General features: G+C 44.6%; 1 protein-coding gene across 7 annotated transcripts in view; it reads right to left on the reverse strand.

Annotated features, from left to right (window-relative positions):
- STS (steroid sulfatase) overlaps positions 1 to 26,528 on the reverse strand; it is a 160,760-nt gene that overhangs the window by 102,195 nt on the left and 32,037 nt on the right. For all 7 annotated transcript variants that reach the window (XM_039238554.1, XM_039238553.1, XM_039238552.1 and 4 more), the window contains one exon: positions 16,071 to 16,197. In XM_039238554.1, the coding sequence (XP_039094485.1) occupies positions 16,071 to 16,174 (104 nt within the window). In that variant the 5' untranslated portion in view covers positions 16,175 to 16,197. The remainder of the gene's footprint in view (positions 1 to 16,070; positions 16,198 to 26,528) is intronic.

Here is a 26,528-nt window from a genome sequence, read left to right on the forward strand (position 1 = left end):
CCGTGGTCTACGAGTATGTAAGTGAGCATTCCGGTGATCTCAGACGGATTATCTTCAGGATCACTGGACAAGTTATCTACTTAAAACAACTCACTGCTAGGGCAAGAAGGCACAAAGTCCAGCGGGAGCCTGACATAAAATCCCCCATACGAGCAGCAAGCTCTTAATGAGATAACACCTCACACACCCTACTGTATCTCGAGACCTGAGACTCTCTGAGGTATATAACCAAATGCCTCTCTCGGTTCACATTTTCCACTGAGCCAGATATTATGTGAGCCCACCTTTATCACAGCCCCTACTGCATTTCTTTACTTACAGAGCGCCGAATGGTTCGGACGGGTCCAAGAGAGACTAAGGGACACCAGAGAACTCTCGGGGTGGTGGATCTGCACGGGGGAGGCCCCAGCAGGAAAGGGAAGGAGAAGGACACTGCAGACGTCTGGATTCAAACCCAGTCCGGCTGGTAGCCTTGGAGACTACTGTTAAAAAACAAGAACAACTGGGGCGCCTGGGGGGCTCAGCCGGTTGAGCGTCTGACTTTGACTCAGGTCATGATCTCACGGTTTGTGGGTTCGAGCCCCGCGTCGGGCTCTGTGCTGACAGCTTAGAGCCTGGAGCTGCTTCGGATTCTGTGTCTCCCTCTCTCCCTGACCCTCCCCTGCTCACGCTGTCTCTCTCTCTCAGAAATAAATAACACATTAAAAAATTGTTTTCAAAAAACAAAAAATAAAAACCAAGCACAAACAAGCCAGGGTGAGCTGGGTTTAAGAGAAGTCCAGCCTTCTCCCTGACCCCCTCCCCATCAAGCAGACAACTTGGTGCCTGTTGGGGTGTCAGCAAGTGAGGGGCGGCTCAGGAAGCTGGAGCATGCCACAAACACACTGACACTATGGACGTCAGAAAGAGTGACTGGAAAGAGAACATCCTTCTATGGAGGGATGAGGTCCATCTGACAGAAGCCAGAAAGCCTCGGGCAGGACACGTGGAATTCTAAGATGATCAGCAGTATCCCTGCCACCCAGCTGTACACATTGCGTGTGGCCAATAGGACCCACAAATGCGATAGATGCCATTCCTGTATTTAGGAGACTAGTCTGTTGACTCTGAATTCATCCAAAAGGGATATTATCTTGGCTGGACCTGGCCCAATCAGGTGATCCCTTGAAAGATATGGTTTCAGTTGACCTCAAAGAAGCAATAAAGAACAAAGACATGAACAGCCTACAGGGGCCATGTGCCCGGAATCACAGGTGACCTCTAGGAGCCAAAAGTGGCCCAGGAAACTTCCATAAGGAATTGGGGGCCTGAGACCCCCCAACTGCAAGGAACTGAATTCTGCCAACACCCATTGAATCTGGACCAGGATCCCGAGCCTCGAATGTAAAGGGAATCTGGCCGACATGTTGATGTCAGTTTGGTGATTCCCCTGAGCACAGGATCAATCTATTCCTAGGCTGGACTCATGATCCTCATGACCCACACGGACTGGGGAATCATATTTGGGTGTTGTTTGAAGCTACTGTTTATTGTGGAAGAAGAGAAAACAGATACAATGGGTATCAATGTTTGTATTCCATCTCCAAATATTTACAGATATTTCACGCATGGTGGTGTTACATCTCAATTAACCCACTGTAAGTTGAAAATATCAAAAAGTAAAAAATGCACTTAATACATCGAACCTATGGAACAACACAGCTTAGCCACTTCCGTTAGTTAGCCTGAAGCTGGGCACTGTCATCTCACGCAGGCCTTTTTAATAATAAAGCCTTGACCATCTCACGCCACCTACTGAATACTGGAGGTGACAAGCAGGGGCCTGTATGGGACAGAAGGGTTGTCAGGGTGCTGCTTCTCGGCTCCCGGGGTGCTGGGGCTGACTGGGAGCTGCCCCTGGCCAGCCTCAGGAGACCGGACAGCACCGCATGTCCCTCATCCAGGAAAGGATCTAAAGGCACGATCCCAAGCACGAACACAGACTGCTTTCGTACCATCGTAAAATCGTCAGTGGAAAGATCCTCAGTTGGGGCCTACGTAGAACCATCGTTAGTAGGGGGCCATCTGTACTGAGCTGCGGTTCTATGCTATCCGCTATGCTCGGCACAGCCCTGGGCATCTGATAAATGCCTAGGAGATGCCATCTGCATGGACCGACCTCAGAGCAGAAAGAACACAGGGAAGGTGTGGTGTGCTGGGAAAAAAACAACAACAAATGACCCCCAAGGATGTCCATGTCCTAATCCTCAGAACCTGTGACTATCTTACTTTAAGAATCCAAACGGTGGGGGGGGGGGCGACTTTGCAGGTGTGTTTAGGTTAAGGTCTTTGAGATGTGGAGAAGATCCTGGCTTATCCAGGTGAGCCCCATGCCAACACAAACGGTCTTATAAAAGAGAGATGATGGGGTGTGCCTGGGTGGCTCTGTAGGTTGAGCGTCTGGCTCTTGATTTCGGCTCAAGTCATGATTTCACGGTTTGTGGGATCAAGACCTGAGTCAGGCTCTGCACTGACAGCACAGAAACTGCATGAGATTCTCTCTCCTCTCTTTGATCCTCTCCTGAACGTCCCCTCTCCATCTCTCAAAATAAACACTTAAAGGGGCACCTGGGTGGCTCAGTCAGTTAAGCTTCTGACTTCAGCTCAGGTCATGATCTCACAGTCTGTTCGAACCCAGCATCAGGCTCTGTACTGACAGCTCAGAGCCTGGAGCCTGCTTCGGATTCTGTGTCTTCCTCTCTCTCTGCCCCTTCCTGCTCTCTCTCTCTCTCAAAAATGAATAAGCATTAAAAAAAATAAACACTTAAAAAAAAAGGCAGACACGGACACATCGGAAGATGATAGTTCCACTGACCTGGAAGCTGAAGAAAGGGGTCAGAAGCCAAGGTATGGACAGGCTTTTGGATGCTGGGAAAGACACAGACATGGATTCTCTCCTAGAGCCTCCTGGGGGAGCTGGTCATGTGGGCACCAGGGAGACCCACTTGGCACTTCGGACCCCCCAGACCTGTTTGATAATAAGTTTATATTGTTTTAAGCCACCAAGTTTGCAGTAATTTCTTACAGCAGCCCTAGAAAGTTAATACAGAAAAGAAGGGGAGAATATAAGCGAGGAGGGATGCGGCAAGGAAATACGGAAAGGAAGAAAGGAAGTAAGTGAGGGGGCAGGAGGGGAAGATGGCATTATGTTTACTGCTCAGAAATTTCTAGGTCCGGAAGTATAGGAAATATTTCTGTTGAAAACAGCGGTCCTGGGCAGCCTGGGTGGCTCAGCCGGTTAAGCATCTGACTCTTGATTTCGGCTCAGGTCACTCAGGTTCATGAGTTTGAGCCCCGCATCAGGCTCTGCACTGACAGTACAGAGCCTGCTTGGGATTCTGTCTCCCTCCCTCTTCCCTTTCCCCCACTCTCTCTCTCTTTCTCTCTGTAAATAAATAATAAATAAACTTAAAAAAAAAAATCAACAGTCCTTTACCACCGGTAAGACTGAACAAAGGGTAGAAGACACCTGTCTGCACTAGGACTTCAGATCTATCTCTGAAACTACAGTTAATTCAAAACAAAATTTTAAAAAATGGAAATTATACAATAGAACAAATAGTAAGTTGTGATTTCTATATATCATTCCCTAGGAAATTCTGGAAGGAGACACACACACACACAAACACACACACAGACAATTACAGTACTTAGTAAAGGCGGTGGGATTAGGGTGTTTCTTTTCAATACTTCCCTGATTGTAGATTTTGTTTTCATCATAAACATCTCACTTCTATTACTGCAATGAAAACAAAGAGAAGCACGTGAGATACAAAGGGATGAAGAATGAGGAAAACCCAGGATATCAGGGAGAGACCAGGTTTCACGCCCACAGGCATTTACACGTATTTACACTGTGTTCTAAATTCAGCCCTCCCATCACAGATCCGGAAAGCAAATATCTGGATTTACTCTCGGATTTACTCTCGTACAGCAGGGGCAGTCCCAGCTCTGGGTTGGCTAGGACGGCAGCCAGCTTCATGGCTGCTTGTCCTGATGTTCTACCAACTTCAAGGCCAGGAGACCATTCTACTTGTGCCCCCACAGTCAACTCCACTCCGGCGTGGGGTTGGACTTAGAAAATATTTGTCACACATTGATTTCTGCAGTGCTCATGATGTTTAGCGGCTATGTGTAACCTTCAACCTGCCCCAAGTTATCACGTAAGTTATTCTTTCCAGCAAACTGGAAAATAATTCTTCAGTTACGTGCAAGCTCACTTACACAGACTGATCCTTCTGTGGCTAAAGCTCCAATTTCGGACAAAATGTTGAAATACTCTGAGTTCTAAATGTCCCTTTCAAGCACTATGTCTGTGGTATACAGTGAAAGCTTCACTTAGGGTTTGGTGTTTTCACCTCTATCCAGAAGACCTTTCTCTGACATCATTTAAATTAATTTTAAAATTATTATTTTTTAATTTTAGAGGGGGGAAGGGAGGGGAGAGGGGACGGAATTCCAAGGAGGCTCCCTCATGTCAGCAAAGAGCCCAACGTGGCACTCAAACTCACGACCCTGGGACCAGAACCTGAGTCAAAATCAAGTCAGATGCTCGACCGACTGAGCCACCCAGGTGTGCCTCTGACATCATTTAGAAAAATTAAAACATTTAAAATTATTATTTATGAATTCAAGCAACAGTGAAGCTATAAATTCAGTCCTTCCTCTGTCTGAAAGTTTAAAGACAGACTTTGACTCATTTGTTGAAGAAAATCAATATTCTGCACCTTCCCCTTGTCAGCACTGCCTTACTCTATGGTTTGCACACATCATGCAAACACTCGAACACACCACCTGTACAACGCACGTGTGCAAAGGGGAGATGGACACAGTATGCTCGTGGCTCTTCTCTCAGTAAAAACGTGAAGTCCTGAGTAATGCAGAAAAATCAATCAGAGCCTCTTTTTTTTTTTTAATATTTTTATTTATTTCTAGGAGAGAGAGAGAGACAGCGTGAGCAGGGGAGGGTCAGAGAGAGAGGGAATCACAGACTGAAACAGGCTCCAGGCTCTGAGCTGGCAGTCAGCACAGAGCCCAATGCGGGGCTCGAACCCACGAACCGCGAGATCATGATCCAAGTGAAAGTCGGACGCTCAACCGACTAAGGCACCCAGGGGCCCCAAAAATCAATCAGAGCCTCTTAAAAATGTGTTTCTCGTACATGAGAGAACAGGTGTCATTTTTAACAAAATTCGTAAGCTCCCGAAATGGATGACAGGGACAGAGTATCAGTTTGCTTGCCAAACCGAAGCGAATAAATGATTTTCTCTGGTAACCATTGGGTCTATGTGATCTGTCAAATCATAAGTAAATTCACCACCCAATTTTTCAGCAAAACTTTCATTAGCTCTTCCTTCGACTTAGGATGGAGATTTTATTCAACACAGGGGCACCAATGCCCCTGGTTTATGCCATTACTCTTCATTATAATTATTATTATTATTACTACTATTATTGCAATGCAAAGGAAAAGCTTTAATTATTGATAAATAGGACAAGATCTTTTTATGAAAGTATGAGGAAAAAGTAGCAGAAATGCTCATTCATATAGGTCAAAAATGCCCATCGGCCATTTCATACGGCCCCAACACACACCACAGACAAAAATAAGTAAACGTGAACTTTGGAGTCAGAGTAAACTGGTTACAGCCTCCACATTAACACGTTTCCTGTGTGGTTCTCAGGAAATTTCCCAACCATTCTGGGTCTCAACTTTCTCAATGTCCAAGAGGGATATGAATACTGCTATTCTGTAGACAGGATGGTAGCAAACAAGAATTTTAAGCATAAAATTTAAATTTTTTTAAATTTAATTTTAAACTTTAATGTTTTTAAAAATGAAGATGCAGGGCACCTGGGTGGCTCAGTCAGTTAAGCATCCAACTTTAGCTCAGGTCATTATCTCAGGTCAGTGAGTTTGAGCCCCGCATTGCGTTCTGTGCTGACAGCTCAGAGCCTGGAGCCTGCTTTGGATTCTGTGTCTCCTTCCCTCTGTTCCTCCCCTGCTTGCGCTCTGTTTCTCTCTGTGTCTCAAGAATGAATAAATGTTAAATTAAAAAAAATAAAATAAAAATGAAGATGCATTGTAATCAATGGCCTCTAAATACCACTTAAAACTCCTAAGGGGCGCCTGGGTGGCTCAGTTGGTGAAGCATCCGACTTCAGCTCAGGTCATGATCTCACAGTTTGTGGGTTTGAGCCCTGCGTCGGGCTCTGTACTGACAGCTAGCTCAGAGTCTGGAGCCTGTTTCAGATTCTGTGTCTCCCTCTCTGACCCTCCCCTACTCACATTGTCTCTCTGTCTCTCTCTCAGAAATAAATAAAACGTTGAAAAAATAAAATAAAACTCCTAAAAGGGAACATTAAGCATCTACTAACCCAATCTGACAAAAGCAGATGGAAAGAGACGGGTTTTGGAGAGTGCCAAGCAGACATGAGAAGGATCACTGAGAAAGAAACCAGGAGACGGTGAAAACAGAGTGTGTGCAGAGGGGCACATGATCCTGAAATGGGGTCTACACGGCCAGGGGCTTTTCTCCTGCGGGTCCCAACTCTCTGCAAGACAGGATTCCTCTCTGCAGAAAGTGGATGTTCCCAGGTAACAGCTACTGGCAGCTGCAGGTCATGGATGGAAAGGCCAGTAATCGGCAGGCACGACCCAGAGTAAGTGTTCCAATTTGCACAATTTGCACAGCTTCCACTCAGTTTTGCAGAACCTCCCTCTTTGCTATATCCAGAAGCAAAGGACCAGAGTCCATTTGAAAAGAATGTCTACCATGAAGGTCGGAAACAAAACGACCCGAATCTAAACCTTTCAATAATCCAACAGTCAGTAGATTTAAAAAAAAAAAGGTGCTTTGAAGAAAGTACATTTAGAGAAAAAACAGGAGCTTTGGAAATGCAGCACACGATGGGGCGCCTGGGTGGCTTAGTCGGTTAAGTGTCCGACTTTCGCTTAGGTCATGATCTCGCAGTTCGTGGGTTCGAGCCTCGCGTCGGGCTCTGTGCTGACTGCCAGCTCAGAGCCTGGAGCCTATTTCAGAGTCTGTGTCTCCCTCTCTCTCTGACCCTCCCCTGCTCACGCTGTCTGTCTCTCTCTCTCCTAGAAATAAATAAAAATATTTTTAAAAAATTAAAAACAAAAAAAAAGGAAATGCAGCACATGATCAATGAGGAAATAATTGATCATTATTTGAAGAAGCAGTTGAGGGCATCCCAAAACAAAGTGGAAGAAAGAGCAAGATGATTGAGAAGAGCAGAGAAAATATGAAACAGAGATGTCATAAGCAGACATCTGAAGCAGAGGAAAGAAGAAAAGGATGCAGGGGCGGTATATGTAAATTCCAAAGCCATGCCACAAGACAGACTTGCAGAAGTAAAGGACGTGAATCTGCGTACTGAACAGAAGACAACGTGTCCACAGCCAGGACTCAAAACAGACCCAGAGGAAAAGCCCATGATCATGGAGCCTTAGGACATAGAAGGCAAAGGAAAGATCGTAAATGCATGTGGAGGGAGACGTGTACATCAAAAACCTAAGACTCAGTATGGCTTTGGTGTTTCAACAGCCACACTGAATAACATAAAATCCCCAAAGTCACAAAATCCAAAGCCAACACGATTTGCAGCCTGGACTCGTACAGCAGCCTCCGGGTGTGGGGGCCCAGGCACAGAGCCCGCATGCACGTCCAGTGCCGAGTGTTTGCACCTCGACACCCACTACGTGGTATACGGAGAGAGCATTCATGCCCAACTGCCTGCATTTCTGGCTGTTACGCTTTCTTCACTGAGGTCCCCAAACAAGAGTGGATAGAAGTGTCATATTTGTCTTGGGGAATAGTGAAACATGATCATTGCAATAATAAATCCCCATCCCTTCCCGTTTTTACAATGAAATGTGGATGCTGGCACTTAGGCAGCAAAGATCACTCTTTACTTCACGTGTAATTCAACTGGATGGAGGCTATCTCTCCGAGCACGAAATTTACCCTTCTTCGCTGGGCTAGTTTGGAAGATCACATACCTGCTCAACATTCCATCTTAGTGGATCCAACAGTATTCCTTTTATTTCTAGCCTTGTTTTTTTTTTAATTTCTTTTTCCTCTTTCTATGAGGACTGGGCACCAGACAAGTCCAAGTCCACTCATATTACCTACAAAAACGGGCACCAGAGACTGCCCGTGAGAAGCATCTAGGGTGGAAAACTGTGTCTGGCCACAATGTAGTTCACATAGGTCATTATTACCCATCATGTCACAATGGAGAAGGATGTGATGAGCAACTGGCTAAGAAAAAAGCAGGACAGAAGAGGCGACCGGGTATGAGAACAATCATCACCCTGACTGAAAAATGTCACATGATGAACAAGAAAACAACTGTAAGTTAATAGACACATGAAAACAACCTAATCTCATTAGGAATCAAAAATTAAAATTAACACACAAGGAAAATGCTCTTTTTGACCTACCGCTTTGGCAAATATTGGGACCTGATGACACTGTGTCTTGGACAGTAGAAAGCGTAATGGGGACCCTTGCTCACTGGTTGTGAAGATGCAGAATCAGACTTTCTGGAACATATCCGGCAAAGGAGATCAAGCATCTCAACGGGGTCACATTCTTTGTATCAGCGCTTCTGTGTCTAGGAAATTCTCTTATGAAAATATCAAGGGATACATGCATCCCATTCCTGAACAAACTCTATCAACATGAAAAATTTGTGAAGGTACCAGAACGGGGGAAAGACAAATAAATGACATAGTAAAATATTACGCTGCCCTTAAAATTCTTGAGTTTTGAAGAATATCTTGTCATGAAGGGAAACTTCACCGTGTAATTTTAGGGTGGAAAAGGCACAGCTTGACATTAAATAAAGACAGCATGATCACAAATTTTTTAAGAGAGAGTGTGCACAAGTGAGAGGGGGCAGAGAGAGAGAGAGAGAGAGAGAATCCCAAGCAGGCTCCACACTGTTAGCACAGAAACTGGCATGGAGCTCAAACTCACCAACTGTGAGATCGTGACCTGAACTGAAATCAAGAGTCATATGTTCAGCTGACTGAGCCCCTTAGGAACCCCATGGCTGTATGACCACAAATTAAAAAAAACAACAACACAAAAACTATTCACATTGCTGGATGGGCGCGTATGGTTTTCGATATATGCATATGTAGACATGAGTGTATTTATTTGTAGAGAAAGATGATATAACTTCATTTGTCAACAATTTTGAGCGAGTGTGACGAACCAGGGGTTTTTAGATTTTTTTTTTTAAACGTTTTATTTATTTCTAGGAGAGAGATAGACAGCGTGAGCAGGGGAGGGTCAGAGAGAGAGAGGGAGTCACAGACTGAAACAGGCTCCAGGCTCTGAGCTGGCAGTCAGCACACAGCCCGACGCGGGGCTCGGACCCACGTACCGTGAGATCATGACCTAAGCGAAAGTCGGACGCTTAACCGACTAAGCCACCCAGGCGCCCCTGATAATTTTTAAATATATTCTCAAGTTTATCAATGTGTTCTACTTATTTTTATAACCAGGAAAAAAAAAGTCCACAGAGTGCAACTCGATTACGCTGCCTTTGTGCCAATGGATACAATGCCACAATTAAACTTATAAAATGCCTCAAATATGATAATTTGCACTAATGGGAATAAAAAGACAATGAATCTGTGCTCCCAGTAAGCCTGAAGAGACCCTAATTGAGACAACTTCAGTGTGATGAGCTCTGATTTTTAAATCATGACATTCTCTCAAATGGTGTGCAGCTGGCCCTTGTCACGCAATCATGAAATTTAAAAAAGGAAGACTCTCTTTTTGGAGAAATCTTTTTAAGTGCTTATTCTTTCCACACAAGCACATGGCAAATGCTTCATAAACACTCACGGCGGAGAATTGAATTAACACAGGTTCCGCATCTCTGGAGTCTTTCCCTTGTGGGAGAAGGTTCTGAGTATAACAGCGCCGCGTCAGAAGATGCTGAAGGTCTGAATCCACAGGGCTAACGTGCTTGTATCTCACATAGCTTTGCAACTTTCACCTCTCTTTGCCACAACTTTTTGGGTATGCGTGGCTGGAAAGAAAGAAAAACAGCAGCAAAGTGTCTAATGACGAGAGAGAAAGAGGGAGGGAGACAGAGACAGAGAGAGCGAGAGAAGGCACAGTGATGTTTTCAGCGTGCAGACCCCATGGGTTTGAGACCTTGGCAGCAGAGGTCATGACCTCGCGGGTCCGCCCTCACCAAGACCAGCACAAGCCCGGAGCCTGGAGGCCTCGCACTCAGTCCCCAAGCTCTTGCCTGCTCTCCTGTCGTGGGTGTTTCCGTGGGCCTGCAGCCCATAAAGAGGGATGGAAAGCATGTCCATCAGTGCACCAGGGCGCTTATCTCCGGGGCAGCTCCCTCAAGCAGGGGGGACCCTCACATTCCCCGCAAACCATGGAGGACCAGCAAATCACGGGGAGCTCACTCCCGAGAGAAGAATGCACCCTCCCACAGCACAGCCAGAATGGGCACAGGAGGTGAAGTGACATCCATCCTTCCTGGAAGGTGGAGAGGGTGAAGCCTTCGGTCTGCAGCCATAAACCATGACTCAGGGAACCTCAACTCCACCCAAAAAAGTCTCTGTATGTGTGTGTGCATGAGACAAAGAGAGAGGCTAAGTATAAGACAAAAGAGGTTTGGGTTCTCATGCTGAGAACATTCTTAAATTAGGAGTATCTTTTTTGTTGACTCAAAGCAAATGTGTCCCTTCCAGAACATTCTGAACATGGAAAATGCAAAGGAGCGACAACAGATACCGCATAATATTAATGTGTATGTGTGTGTGTGTGTGTGTGTGTGTTTCAATACACCTGTGTGTAAACAGGAAGCACTTTTGTCTACAGCTTTGTTGAAACCGTGCTGGCAAAGCAAAGTGCAGGTGGAATGAGACCCAGGATGGAGCATGCGTGGTGAAGGGCACGAGGTGTGGCCCAGGGGTGTGAGGGAAACAGGAGGAAAGCAGGTGAGAGAAGAGGAGAAAGAAGGGAAGTCATTTCATAGCTTTGAGGGTGTGGCTTCGCCAAACTGCCTCCTGAAATCAGAGTGTGAGGCTGTTCATCACATCAGTAAGGCAGGGAGAGGTGAAGCATTTCTTTTCTACTGTAAGATGATTCGAAACATACAACTTGGACATGACCTGCAAGTCTGACAAAAAGTTCTCTTAAGGGAAGAGCTCACAGCTCTTGTGTGCTTAACGATGTTACAAAAGAACACTGATGACAAAAAATTGTTATTAAAATAATATTTTCAAATTATTAACAAGAAAATAAGACCTTGGAGACTAATCCACAGTTTTGGACCCTCCTAATGAAGACGACTTAGTATAATATTTTAAATAAAGGTCATTATTATCCAAAAAAAAAAGAAAATTGAATTTCACAAAGTTCTCTGACACTTGAAATGTGAACGACATCTGAACAGGAAATCAAAATTGCTTTTAGCTCTCAGTACGATGTTCAGCATTATTAAACATGCTTAACACACTTATCTTTACACTTGGGTGGTAAGGTCATAAGCTAAGGACCTTAGGAAGAAATTTTCCATTTCTAGTAAAGCGAAATATCTTTAGAGGCAAATTTATTCTGCAGATGATGTTTCCTACCCTCAGAATAACTAGTTTCATGCCTGTCTCACAAAGCAAAGAACATAAGTAAGTAATCAAGGAGACGATATCTGACCCACTCTTGTGAGTACACATTAGCCATGCACCTGATCAAACCCCACCCTGAATATTAGATCTTGAAATAAATAAACGTGACAGACAACTAAAGCCAACCGGCTCCCCCTTCATCCAGTACGAAACGATACATAATTAAACACACTCAGCAAATCCCCTCAGGCTCTGGAAACAGACAGCAAAAATCTAAGGACTCCCACAGACTGACATCTGGTTATAAAAAGGAAGAATTCAAAGAACGCACATGTTAAGTTACATCAAAGGGATATTGTAGGAAACCATGATATTCGAGGGCAAATTTCCATTCTGTCGTCACATTCCGAGTCCATTTTGTTTTACTTTACTAATGTTTATTCATCTTTGAGAGAGAGCACAAGCAGACAAGAGGCAGACAGAGGGGGTGAGAGGATGCCAAGGAGGCTCTGTGCTGACCGCAGTGAGCCCAACGTGGGGCTCCAACTCAGTAACCGGGAGACCGTGACCTGAGCCGAAGTGAGACATTCAACCGACTGCACCACCCAGGCACCACTCAAGGCTGATTTTACGAAACAAGGATATAAAGTCGTATAGGAGTACAGGACAGATTTAATAAAAAGATCTGAAGTGGCATAGCAGTACAGGTGGAAATAGTCTTAGACAGACCACTCATCATCAACCGATTATTGTTTTAAAATTAGGAGGCTATGCCTCTCCATTATAAAATCTAACTACAGGCACTTTATTAGCGTCTTCCAACGTTTTATTGGGAAAGATGACAAAGAATCTAAAGTTGTGGTATGGATTGCTACTTGACATCAAATAATACCGTAGTTCATACTTGAAACTGTATTGTAGTCAGTGTTCTTTCTATGGAAGTCACTCTGAAAGTGGAGAGTTTAATAGGAGCTTTAGGGGAAAAGAACACCGGGCGCCGGCTGGCTCAGCTGGTTAAGCGTCTGACTTCGACTCAGTTCATGATCTCACAGTTCATGGGTTCGAGACGTGCATCGGGCTCTGTGCTGACAGCTCAGAGCCTGGAGCTGCGTCAGGTTCTTTGTCTCCCTCTCTCTCTGCCCCTCCTCAGCTCCCACTCTATCTGTCTCTCTCTCAAAAATAAACAAACATTAAAAAAAAGATTTTTTTTTTTTTACAAATAGTTTATTGTCACGTTGGTTTCCATGTAACACCCAGTGCTCATCCCCACAAGTGCCCTCCTCCGTGTTCATCACCCCTTCCTCGCTCCCCACACCCATCAGCCCTCAGTTTGTTCTCAGCCTTCAAGAGTCTCTCATGGTTTGTCTCTCTCCCTCTCCCCCACTATTTCCCCCCTTCTTCTCCTCCACAGTCCTCCGTCAAGTTCCTCCTAATCTTCCTATACATGCAAACATATGGTATGTGTCCTTCTCTGCCTGACTTATTTCGCTCAGCATAACACCCTCAAGGTCCATCCATGTTGCTACACATGGCCAGATGTCATTCTTTCTCATTGCCATGTAGTATTCCATCGTATAGATAAACCACATTTTCTTGATCCATTCGTCCGTTGATGGACACTTAGGCTCTTTACATGGCTTGGCTATTGTTGAGAGTGCTGCTATGAACATTGGGGTACATGTGCCCCTATGCATCAGCACTCCTGTGTCCCTTGGGTAAATTCCTAGCAGTGCTATTGCTGGGTCCTAGGGGAGTTCTATTGTTAACAACAACAACAAAAAAAGTCTAATATAGTTGAAAGTCAGTGTTCCTTTGGAGGAAGTGAGTAGAATCAAGTTGGACCACTCCCCCAGGCTTGAGGAGGCTCTGGGTCACACATGGTTCCAATGGGAATGGTGAGCCCAGCACTGCACATGGGGTCCCACATTCTACATTGTTTTACTGCACGTGGGGTCCCGTGGTCCACGTATTTTCACTAGAATGGACGTAATGATTGAAAACTGAATGTTTGGCTTGAGTGTGTCTGCAGAGGTCCTGTAAATCTGGAGTGCTTCATCCCTTCTGACATGTGTTTTTTAAAAATGTACAATAAAATTACTGCTCAAATTCTGAAGCTAGACTGTGCTTATCCACAGAAGCGAGATGGATTCTGTTCACTGCCACAGAATATCCTTACTAAGAACTTACAATCCCCTTGAAGAATGTGTTCATTATTATCAGAGGATTAAAAAAATTACTCTCCTCGTATATATTTAAACAGAATAAATCAAGAGATTCCTGGTATGTCTTGTCAAATAAAAAGACGTGCCATAAAAAGGAATTTTTTTTTTTTTTTTGGTTTCATAAGCAAACTTTATTTTACTTTCAGGCAGCCTTGTTTCTTGGAGGAGAAAAAAGTGAGGAATATCAGATATAAGCTAGAAGCATTTTCTTGATTACCACCAATCCACTTAAGGAGAGGGGAAAAGTTTAATATGCTGTACTCAAGAACCCTGAATTCTAAATTGTGAAGTACATTAAAATACCCCGTGAGGATGGCTTTATGTTGGTAAGACATAATGGATATTGTTATTAGGTATTTAGAAACAGATATTTTAGCCCCCACTGAAAGACTCCCACTTTCCATCAGAACATTAAGGAAGAATAAAGAATGCTATATTAGTTTATCATGAATTAATCATGAACCTTTTCAGCTGCATATGTTTCATTAGCTTACTGAGGCTGTCAATTTTTTTCTGAGCTCTTGGAGCCGGGTCCAAAGAATGTCAATGTCCTCTCTAGATTAAAATGACCAAAAAAAAAAAAAAAAAAAGAGTACTCAAAGTATTTCTCTGTAAAACGTACAGTTGGTTTCTGGGGGAATAAAAATAAAACTCTACTTAGCAGGTGCTTAAGGCTTTGAAAGCTATGTCAGAACTCTGAGCCAGCTCCTGCATTAACAGTAAGTTTAGAAAATAAATTATTCTTTAAAACCCCTGAAAAGTTTGTGTCTGAACCGGAGAGAAGGAACAAACGAGCCTTTTAAGGAACAAATTACAGAAATTACAATAGAAAATAACTCTGTTAAGCTGCTAAGCATTAAGTACGCATATAAGCCAAAGCTTTAAGCCTCCATGGACGTTTCCTGCAGTAGGAGAATCTTCTGCTGTGGGGTTTCAATTTAACAGAGTAAAAAAAAAAAGGTCCTAAAGCTTCTTTCTCTCTTTGTTCTCTTTAATTCTCATTCTACCGCAGATGGTTCAAAGTCAAAGACCAGAAAATATTCCAGGAAGGAGGAGAAGATTAAGCTGAAGTGTCTTCCCACAGTGAGCAGGCAGGGGCTGTCGAGTTTGCAGGGCTAGCGCTCAGCGATGGGTCTGAGTCCGCGGAGACGTTGCCCTGCGCAGTGCAGGACAGGACCGTCAGCAGCACCCATGACCTGCACCCACCAGATCCCAGGAGCAAACCTCCTCCAACATTATGGCACCAAAATGCCTCCAGACTTGCCAGATTCCCACCCCCGAGGGCAGACTCGGCCCCCTGGAGAAATGCAACCATCTAACCTGGAGCTCTGGACATCGTTATGTCCCTCCACTGTGCCTCCCCTCCGCTCAGGGCCTACTCGTGGGGAAGTAGGTTCCACTTACATAAACAGTTAGACGAAAGCCTAGGGTGAAAAGCCGGCATCACGGGGCAAAAGCGCTCGAGGTGAGTTAGTGAGATACTGTACTGGGATCACGAGTAAGCTGTTATATCTCTTGCAGGAAGTTACTTTCCATCTGGTGCCAACATACTTTGATCTCAAACACCACCTGCCCCCCAGACCCTTTGCTTCTTATACATACAAGTTAATGACTAGTGTCCGATTGTTTTCTTCACATTCACCATGTGAGTAGTATCTTGTTTTCTTCACACTCACCACGTGGGTACCCATATATTCTCAGAAAGCATCTCCACGCACACTTCTCCGAGCCTGCTGCTCAGGGGACAGGGAGCTGTTCTGATTGCCTAGCAATGCCCACCTTGACATCATAATGACGTAGTGTCATCAAGATACAGCACTGGGGAGGGGCTCTTCCCTTCCCGCTCACCTCACTCCCCTCCACCAGGGGTATTTTTGCTATCAGTCAGTGCACACGGCCCTCTTTGGCGGTACAGCCTTCCTCTAAGAAAGCGCACATGCCCCCCGGATGCTGCCCTTTGGAAAACGTGACCTTTTGTGGGAAAGTCCCTTCTAAACAGAAGGGCGAGGCGGGCTCAACATTCACGTTGCCCCTGAAACATAAGACCCTCCACAACACCATTTTAAAGTCACCAAGTACTCTGGCATGATTTACAAGGCTCGGGGCGAGATAAGCGCTTTGTGAACAGGCAATGACGCACTCACAAGGAACGGACGTACACAGGCACTTCTTATACTCACCTTGTAGCAACAGAAGACCGTCTCGGGTCCTTGTCCTCAAGGATCTTAGCTTCCTGACACGGCTGTGTGCGGGCGCACTGATGTGAGCAGGCCTCAGCAGACATGAACGGGGGGCACCGGGCTCATCCTGTGAATTCATTCAGAGGAAGAAGAATCAGACACTGGATGAGCACATGCTGAAAACCTTCAGGGGAACACACTCCCCCTTGCCTGGAGGAGTCCCTTTTCCTGCACGTTTCTTCTTTCTGCTCTCTGCCGAAACCCAGGTTAGCTACGGGTCACAGCTGACTAGGCACCACCTCAGAGAACCCCCCCCACCCCACCCCAATTACCAATACAAAGCAAATATACCCCCCCCATGGTTAACTATCCTAGGATCTTGTTTCCCCTTAAGAGCATTTATCACTATTTCCATTAACGTATATATGTGGTTTCTTTTTATTTAGCATCTGTCCTTCCCACAGCCTCTAAGGATCAAGCCAGTAGAGGCCATTTGTGTGACATAGTAAGATGTCAATATTTTCTGAATAGCGCTCGGATCACAAACTCCGGCTCGTGGGAGTGCCCCCATCTGTTTTCTTAGAGAAGGAAGAATTTTATTCGCATTTTTAAATGGCTGAGAAAAGAATGTTTTGCACAATGTGAAGAGTATATGAAATTTATATTTCAGAGTCCACAACGGAAGCATATTAGAACACCGCCACATCCATTTGCTTCCTTATAATCTGTGTCTGCTTCCGTGCTATAGCATCAGGGTTTAGTAGCTGCACAAGAGATTGTCTGGCCTGCAATGTTGAAAATGTTCACTATCGGGCCCTTTACAGGAAAAGTTCCTCAACCTCTCGTACAGAGTCCTACGCTCTATGAAGATGGCTTTGAATCTACTGAAGGATATATTTATTTTTTTCAGCAAATGACATTTATACAAACACTACCATATGCCTTAAAACAACTGATGCATAAATCTACTGTTCATGCTGCAAAATATGAAGTATAATCCCACTTGATAAGATTCACAAGAGATCATCACACTGGAGAAAAATCACTATTCTGTAGATTTTCACACATATGGATCTTGCTTTACAAAGTTAAGCTTCCAACAACAATTTCGTAGGTTCAATCAGTGTCTCAGAAATGTTATTTTTTCCCCCAGAGATGGCATTTGAAACTGTAATCAATCTTCCGGCATGGCGTTTCATGTTGGATTCTTGTTGAAATGGGATGCTGTGCTGTCAACATTGATCCTTAACCTCCCACTGCTGGGATGGCAGAATCACCAGGCAGGGTCATCTCTTCTGCCCACTCACCATGACATTATTCGGCAAGACAAAGATCACATGGATGTGGATTTGAACAACTGGATGCCCCCCACCCTGTGCGAAACAGGAAAGATGCAAGCCATCATTTTCTTTTCTCTTGCCTACCTCTTTTATTTACAGAAAATAGATTGTGAGCTATGAGCATGGAAACCCTTTGACCCATATTTAATACTTTGTGCTTGCTATCCCTGGTGACTAATGAAGAAGAAGAAACACGTCAAAGAAGATTAAGTCACAATGCCTATCATGGGGGTATTGCCACTGGAAGCTCATGCTCAGAGGACATTTCTCAAAACGGTAGTGGGGTTGTTCTTAGCCAGGGGTGATTCTGCCCCCCAAGCATCATTAGGTAATGTCTGAAGACATTTCTCATTCTCATAACTGGGTGGGCACTAGTAGCATCTAGTGGGTAGAGTCCAGAGATGCTGTTAAATAACCTAGGATGCACAATACAGCCCCCAGCATAGAGAATCATCCACGTAGCCCTCCACCACAAAGAATGAGATGGTGTCAAGTGTCTGCAGTGTCAAGGTTTGGAAACTGTGCACTAGAGTATTGTTCCAATAATCACTGAACTGGGTGTGATCACAGAGATAGGAAATTAAGGCAGGTGGGGTCACATCTAGTTTGTTCCAACAATTGTACATAGCAACAGCATATGTACCAGTGGTGGTTCAACTACAACTATGATAAGTTATGTGAACATAAGCCTCTTCAGACACAACTCATAATCCAAGTTATAGTCACAGAACAAGAAGACCGAAGACCAAGAGGTTACGTCTGCCGTATTGTCAGGAACCTGTGTGCCGACGAGTTCGTGACTTCACAAATCATAAGCATGCTTCATTACCCCTTCCTGTCTCTGTTCATCTATGATCACCATAACTGTCATTTACTTGGTCATCTGTCCATCACTCTCCTGCCTCTCCCCATTCAGTTGTACAAGACCGAGAGCCATAACAGGAACCTAAGGACGGAGTCAGCATTCATCATCCCTCACCCTTGAGTCTGAGATGCAAAAAGCCCTGGAAACCACAACATTTTTGCAAACGTCTTACTCTGTTTGGCAGCAGAAGCCAACCTGAAGTGACTGGGGGCATCAGGTTGTACGTTAACCTGCCAGCCTCTGCTACTGGCTACTCCCAGGCTGCTCTGTTGTGACATCAGGCTTAACTGCACTGGGGAAACAGCAACAAGAGCTCAAGAGACCTGTGAGTAGCAGTGAGAGGAAAGAGGAAAAGCATTTGTCACTAGCAGTAGCCGAGAAGTGTGGTTATAAAAGAAGTCTGGTTGTGCTGTACCTTGGAAGGAGCTGGAATGGGAAGACGGTAAAGAAATGGAAAGGCAGGTTGCTGAAATCTAGCTGATTGCTTTGCCACAGGCTGACCAACTCTCCCAGTTTGTCTAGGACTGAGGAATTCCAGTGTTCAAACTGAGACAGCCCTGGGCAAAGGTGGATCAACTGACCGCCCTACCTGTGTGATGAGGTTATCAGAAAATTCCATATAGAAGTAAACACTGAAAGCCCAGTGTGAATATTGAGAAAGTTGGCCGAAGGACTTTGAGAAGCTATTGGAAACCTCTGGTGAAAACCATCTTCTGAATATAAAGGAACAGAACACGGTGTTAAGGAATTTGCAAAGATAAGAGCCTCGGTGGATGCCATGGCATGGGCTCTGGTGTCAAGTGAGGACAGAGGTCACCTTTTCCCCCAGCTGCTGGTTGTGTGAATAACTGATGGTGCTCAGCTGAGTGTGTCTCTGGGAATTGCTCTCAGCCAGAGACTTGCCTTTCCCAAGGCGATGTCACCCCAACCCTTGAGATTACTAGGGCTGGGTCCCAAAGGTGGGCCCTCCTTGATTCAAAGTGAGACAACTATAAGGGTTGTACCAGCTCCAGAGCTCCCCCTAAAACAGGTGAGGTCTCGTTGTGAAGGATGACAGTCCTCTGGCTCATCCTCCTTACAAGTGTGGATCCTAAGAGCTCTCCCACCCTAAAAACCTTTCTTGTCCCAGAACCCATTTCCTGGGACTCAACATAAGACAAGAGCTGATAACAGCATTAGTCCTGAATACATGTACAGTATGGTAAAATAGCCCCACCTTCCCAGTAAGGTACAATCCTCGGCAAACCCAAAAAACGATGGGGAGAGGACTTCAGGCTCAGCTTGATGGTCCCTGGGTGTGTCATTTCTTCAGGCCAAGGCAAGACAGAGTGGTCAATGATCAGAAAACCCAACATCCAAGGTGATTAAGAAAACAATCCCATTTATAAACGCACTAAAAATAATAAAATGCTTAGCAATTAACCAAAGAGGTGAAAGACTTGTACTCCAGAAACTATAAAGTATTAACAAAAGAAATTGAAGATGAAACAAATGGAAAGATATTCCGCATTCATGGACTAGAAGAATACTATTAAAACGTCTATACTATCCAAAACAACCTGCAGATTTAATGCAATCTATATGAAAATCCCAACAGCATTTTTCACAAAACTAGAACAAATAATTCTAAAATTTGTATGAAGCCACAAAAGACCATGAATACCCATAGAAATCTTGGAAAACAAAACAAAACAAAACTGGAAGTATCACAGTTCTAGATTTCAAGATATACTACAAAGTTGTAGTAATCAAAACAGTATGGTACTGGCACAAAAACAGACACTTGGATCTACAGAACAGACAGCCCAGAAATAAATCCATGATTATACGGTCAATTACTCTTCAACAAAGGGGGCAAGAATATATAATGAGAAAAGGACAGTCTCGTCGACAAATGGTGTTGGGAAAACTGGACGGCTACATGCAAAGAATGAAACTGGACCACATTGTTTTTTTAATTTTTTAATGTTTATTTTTGAGAGAGAGACAGAGACGAGCACGGGGAGAAGGAGAGAGTAGGAGATACAAAATCTGAAACAGACTCCAGGCTCTGTGACGTGGGGCTTGAACTCCCAAACAGCAAGATCATGACTTGAGCTGAAGTTGGACGCTTAACCCACTGAGCCACCCAGGCACCTCAAAACCAGACCACATTCTTAAACCATACAGAAAAGTAAATGCAAAATAGATTAAGGACCTAAATGTGAGACCAGAAACCATACAGATACTAGAAGACAGCACTGACAGTAATTTGTTTAACATCGGCCACAGCAACGTTTTTCTAGCTATATCTCCTGAGGCAAGGGAAACAAAAGCAAAAATAAACTATTGGGACTACATCAAAAAGCTTCTAAACAGTAAAGAAGACAATCACCAAAACTAAAAGACAAACTCCTGAAAGAGAGAAGATATTTACAAGTGATATATCCAGTCAACAGTTAAGATCCAAAAAAAAAAAACAAAAAACAAAAAACGTATACAACTCAACGTACAAATAAACAAGTATCCCAACTTTTAAAAAATGGGCAGTAGACATGAACAGACATTTTTCAGAACAGATGGCCAACAGACACATGAAAAGATGCTCACCATCACTCATCATCAGGGAAATGCAGATCAAAACCACAAGGAGATACCACCCCACACCTGTCAGAATGGCTAAAATCAACACAAAACCAACAAGTGTTGGTGAGGATGTGGAGAAAAAGGAACCCTCTTGCACTGCTTGTAGGAATGAAAATTGATACAGTGAATGTGGAAAACGGTATGGAGGTTCCTCAAAAAATTAGAAATAGAATTACCAAATGATCCAGTAATTCCACTAGTGGGTATCTACCCAAATAATACCAAAACACTAATTTGAAGAGATATATGCCCCCTTACATTTACTGCAGCGTTATTTACAAGAGTCAAAATATAGCAACCCAAGTAGCTATCAACAGATGGGTGAGTAAAAAAGCTGTGGTATCTACATACAGTGTGATATTACTCAGCCATAAAAAAAAAAGAATGAAGTCTTGCCATTTGCAATGACATGGATGGAGCTAGATAGTCTATAAGGCTAAATGAAATAGGTCAGTTAGAGAAAGACAAACACTATATGATTTCACTCATATGTAAAATTTAAGAAACAGATAAACAAAGAAAAAAAAATAAAGACAAACCAAGGAGCAGGTTTTTAACCATAGAGAACATACCATGGTTATGGGAGGGGGGGGAGATGGGTGAAATAGGTGATGGGGATTAAGGAGGGCTTTCGAGAAGCACCAGGTGATGTACGGAACTACTGAATCTTTATATTGTACACATGAAACTAATACAACAGTGTGTTCACAATCCTGGAAATTAAAAAAGAAGAGGAACAAGAAGAAAGAATGGATGGATGGGTGTCCCCAGCTCAACATCACAGAGCCCAGGGAGGCAGGGAAAGGCAAGGCAAGCTCAAGCTGCCCCCAAACCATCTTCTTTTCTCAGCTCTGCAGGCTGTCACAGATGACCTCATTTCCACGGTTTATGAAAGCAGCATCCAGCAATCTACCTGAAGGAGCTCATACCATCCACAGTCATTCACTGCTGTTCAAAGTGCTTTCTTATCCAACATCCAACCAGTAACTGGTTGTATTTCTCAAAAGACATCCCCTCTTGTTTACAGGTAAGAAGACTGGAGAGGTCAAAGTTCAGAGCTGATGCTAGAATCCATTTGAGTCTAGTCAGATATGCTGGTCCAAAAGCTGTACCGGGTACCCAGATGCATCTTCCGGGTCCAGATACCCCACGAGAAGGACTAGTCATCCCACGGTGGGACAGAGAGACAGAAGTCACTCAGGGGACTGGTCACTGGAGGGACGTGACCAGTTCTGGCTGACACCTACTGCCTGCACAGGTGCGCAGTTCTACCTGGCTTCCTTTCTTCAAGCTCCTGACGGCTTCTGGTCTGCACTGTGAGATGGCATCTCACACGAGATCTGGGCATCTGCCTCACGAAAGGCAAGGCCAACACAGTCCTCGACTTTCCATCTGGACACACAAGGCCCATTTGGCAAAAGGTTGACAGTTACTGAATCTACGATCTTCTCCATATCCTTACTTAGGGTATGTATACCTTTCCATTACCTTCAAAGGATATACTAACGCTCATTCTTTTATATGAGATATAAGTGGGGAAATTGTTGTAATTAACAGTGGAGTAGATCCTTAAAAAACAGAGTCAAGGAATAACAAAGTAAATTATAATTCTTTCTTAAGAGGCCATGCCTCTAGCATCAACTCATAGGACACACTTTATCTCAGCCCTGATGATGAGGTTCCCGAAACTGATGCTGGCCTCAAAGTCCAGGGTAACTCAATAAGCCTGAAACACCATGATATTTGTATGAGCTCGGGGTCTGCTGGGTGTCTGCTGGTGATGGGCAGGTGGGTGGCAGTGGGCCACTGGTCAGAAATCTGCATCCATGCACACTAGTAGATCTTTGCAGATTCCTGTCCTTGTTCAGGCCACATCATTGGGCCGCTCATGTACCTGTCTCTTGGGCGCTTACCCTCCTAATCCACAGTCTGCTACTCTTCATCCTTACTCTTTCTCAGCCTGACCTCGCCCTGTTAGCTGATGTTTTCATGAGCACAGTGTCAGCAAATGGGATTCCATTTCCTCCTGAGAACCCCACATTTGCCAGACCCATCTCTAGAATCTTAACATTTTATGCTAAACGTGGTAAAATATTGAATTAATATGTGTAGGACTCTGAACACACAAATGGTCAAACACCACTTTTGTGCCTTTTACCATGGAATAGAGTCTCTCATTCTTTGGTTGGGAGACACACTTGGCCTAACCCAGACAGGAAGGGCTTCCCTGATGGACGTGAAACATCCCGTTCTCTGCAGGCACAGGTGAATCAGGGCATTGACAAACATGCGGTCCATGAAAAACACCAGTTCCGGGCTCTGCTTGCTGGTAACAGGCTGGTAAGTGGTGTCTGACTTATGGGGACAGTTTGTCAACTTTTGAGTGTGGGTTTTAAAATGTGATTTAGAGGCAGATTCATAATTATTGTTTTCACTGAAAATTATCAATCTTGGGTGGCTGAGGGAATTTATGGTGCATGCCAGCTCTCCCATGTGAAGACTTTTATAAATTACCTCGTACTTGATTCCCACCCCCGCCCCCAAAAGTGCAGTATCATTCATTACATTAACACCTGGATTTATGGTCAGATGTGAGCTCAGGACACTGGATCTCAGATTTCAGCCTCGGAGCTTTGGAGAACATGGTTGTCATGGCTCAACCCCCAGGGACGGACTGTGTAGAGCTGCAGTTACATTGGGAGTTAAAATCCCAGGACATCAATGGAGCCTGCGAAGGGTGGCTGCCCTGCCCAATGCCACCTATGGAATAGCTGAAAGGGCACCACAACCCAGGTCTCTCCTACCCCCCCGATACTGCTTGCCTCATCCCAGGGACCTGCTGAGTCTCGGTCAGTCATGACAGCAAAGGGTGACTAATATCTAGTGCCTTATGCTTGTCAAGAAATGACTTAATAAGTGGGAACACTGACTTTTCCTGCTTCATTCCCCACTGGGTTTAGAAATCAGAGACTCCAGGGGAGCCTGGGTGGCTCAGTCGGTGAAGCGTCCAGCTTCAGCTCAGGTCATGATCTCATGGCTCGTGGGTTCAAGCCCCACATAGGACTCTGTGCTGACAGCTCGGAGCCTGGAGCCTGCTTTGGATCCTGTGTCTCCCTTTCTCTCTCTACCCATCCTCTGTTCACACTCTGTCTCTCTGTCAAAAATGAATAAACGTTAAAAAAAAAACATTAAAAAAAAAAAAGACATCAGAGACACCAATTGGAACGCCTATGCCATCCACAAAGAGCCAGTGAATAGGGAAGAAACCAGAAGTCAATTGCCAGAAAGAGCTAACCCTTGAGAAGTTTGCCAGCAAAGCAAAGACAAGACAGAGTCGTGACGCAAGAGAATAATACCGGAGGCAACGGCCAGGGGAAAACCTACAGACTCACATGCCCCAGCCACACGTGATGCGGGCATGGGGAGTACAAGAAGTGGCAGGAGCCAAAACTGCCTTCACTTGGCCACAGCTCCCCCTCACTCAAAGTAAGCTCCATTAAAAGTCACGGAACAAAGACCAAAGAAAGATCATGGAAGAGAGTTAGCTGCTCTGGTAGAGAAGTAAAGACAGAAATAAGAAGGAAGGAAGAAGGAAAGAAGGAAGGAAGGAAGGGAAAAAGGAAGTAAAGGAAATAAGAAGGAAGGAAGAAGGAAAGAAGGAAGGAAGGAAGGGAAAAAGGAAGTAAAGGAAATAAGAAGGAAGGAAGAAGGAAGGAAGGAAGGAAGGAAATAAGGAAGGAAGGAAGGAAGGAAGGAAGGAAGGAAGGAAGGAGAAAGGAAGGAAGGAAGGAAGGAAGGAAGGAAGGAAGGAAGGAAGGAAAGAAAGAACAATTGAACTGAGGGAGGAACAATGGAGGAAGGGAGGGAGAAGTGAGGAGAGAGCGAGAAAGCAAGCACAAAACTATGTTTTTGTTAAGGCCCAGTCATCAAAAACATCCTGACAAACATTCTGCATGATATCCATTGATAGAATGAATCTGTTTACTCTGCAGTCAACCTCTGTCTCTCTCTGCATCCACAGATGTCCCTGAACCAGCTCAAGAACACTGACCCGAGAAAAATGTCTCTACTGTATGAAATCAGCGCAGCAAAAGCTGATGTTCACACTGCTTGTTAGTTATTTATATGATAATCTCATGTTAGCCAGCGACGGCAATGTTACTAATGAATTCCTCAACACATTAACAGCGAAGTGGTGAGCCCACAGAAAACTGTGATCGAAGTCTATTCTTGGTGGAACCCAACGATGGCCACATCCTTATCCCCAGAAAGCTGTGACTGTCACCTTACATGGCAAAAGGGACGCTGCAAGCATAATGACATTAAGGATCTCCAGATGGGGAGATGACCCTAGATGCTCCAAGTCCAATGTCATCAAAGGGTCTTTCCCTCTTTCTGATGTCTCAAATGTTTATCTAAATTCTAGTTCGTTAACTCTACTGTCACATTAGTTTCATGAGTAGAGTTTAGTGATCTGGTCACAGGGCTCTTTAGAAGCGGGAGGTGGTCAGGCAGAGGCAGAGTAGGAGAGGCCAGGTGGCAAGGAACAGGGTGGAGAAAACAAGAGACGGACACGGGGCTCCGAATACAGGTGGCCTCTGGAAAACTCAAGGAAACACCTTCTCCCCTGGACACAGAGCTCGCCAACGGCCTGATTTTAGGACTTAGGATCTAAATGTGGCAAATTTCCATGCTTCTGAGAGTCCGACGCAGTGGGAATACTATTCCGTCCACGGGCACAGAACCTAACTCAAGGGGGACCTGGGAACCAGACACCAAGGGAGTGTTTTGATCAGCTGGTTTGGGATGTGGGGGTCTTCCTGACCTGCGTGATTCTCTCTCTCCCTCTTCCCCGACCTCACAAATATTCCCTTTCAGAGCCCGGGTTTGTTGTCACACTAGCTTCCTTAATTCCTTATGCTTTCCTTCATCCTCTGGGTCCCTTATGCTTTTGTGAGTGTACTAGCCGACTTTCATGTTTGAGTACATCCTAACGGGTGAGCCATCCCGTTTTCAGAGTCCCTGGCCAGGAGAGAACATCTATATTTGTTTCTAAACGGCTCTAAACCTCAGGGACCGTGCCGGAGTACATTGGTCGTTTACTATTACAGACTTTAAAAGATGACGGGCTGTTCCTCCCGAGGATACGATCACTTGTACATCACCAACTGATTCTTCCTTGTTTATCACAATTTCAGAGCAATATGTTATCTGCGGGATGAGGTTTCCAGAAAGAAAACAGTTTACCAGATATTAAGCATTTAGCTGTGCAAGACCCTCAACAGATGTCCGATAGCTCAGGTCCCAGATCACCAATAGATCAGGCGTCTGTGCCAATCTTATCTGTAGGTAAGAACTCATTAGTCATTGTCCGCACCAGACCACCTGGTGCTCTGTCGTCTATTCCCAAATTGCATCACTTTGGACTGTTGCTCTTGAAAACCCTTACGCAACTAATCTTCCCAGCATGCTCCCATATCCACAGACTTCACGTTTTGGGTTTAATGTACAATGGTGTCATCTGCCTACATGCACTGCATTTTCCCTTACACTTATTAGCTGTGTCTCTGGAAATAATGATCCATTTGTTCAAATGATAGCAGTCATCCCACTGACAGGTGAGCTGAC

The sequence above is a fragment of the Hyaena hyaena genome, unplaced genomic scaffold, assembly GCF_003009895.1.
Source record: "Hyaena hyaena isolate Hyena2069 unplaced genomic scaffold, ASM300989v1 scaffold_142, whole genome shotgun sequence".
Taxonomy (NCBI): domain Eukaryota; kingdom Metazoa; phylum Chordata; class Mammalia; order Carnivora; family Hyaenidae; genus Hyaena; species Hyaena hyaena.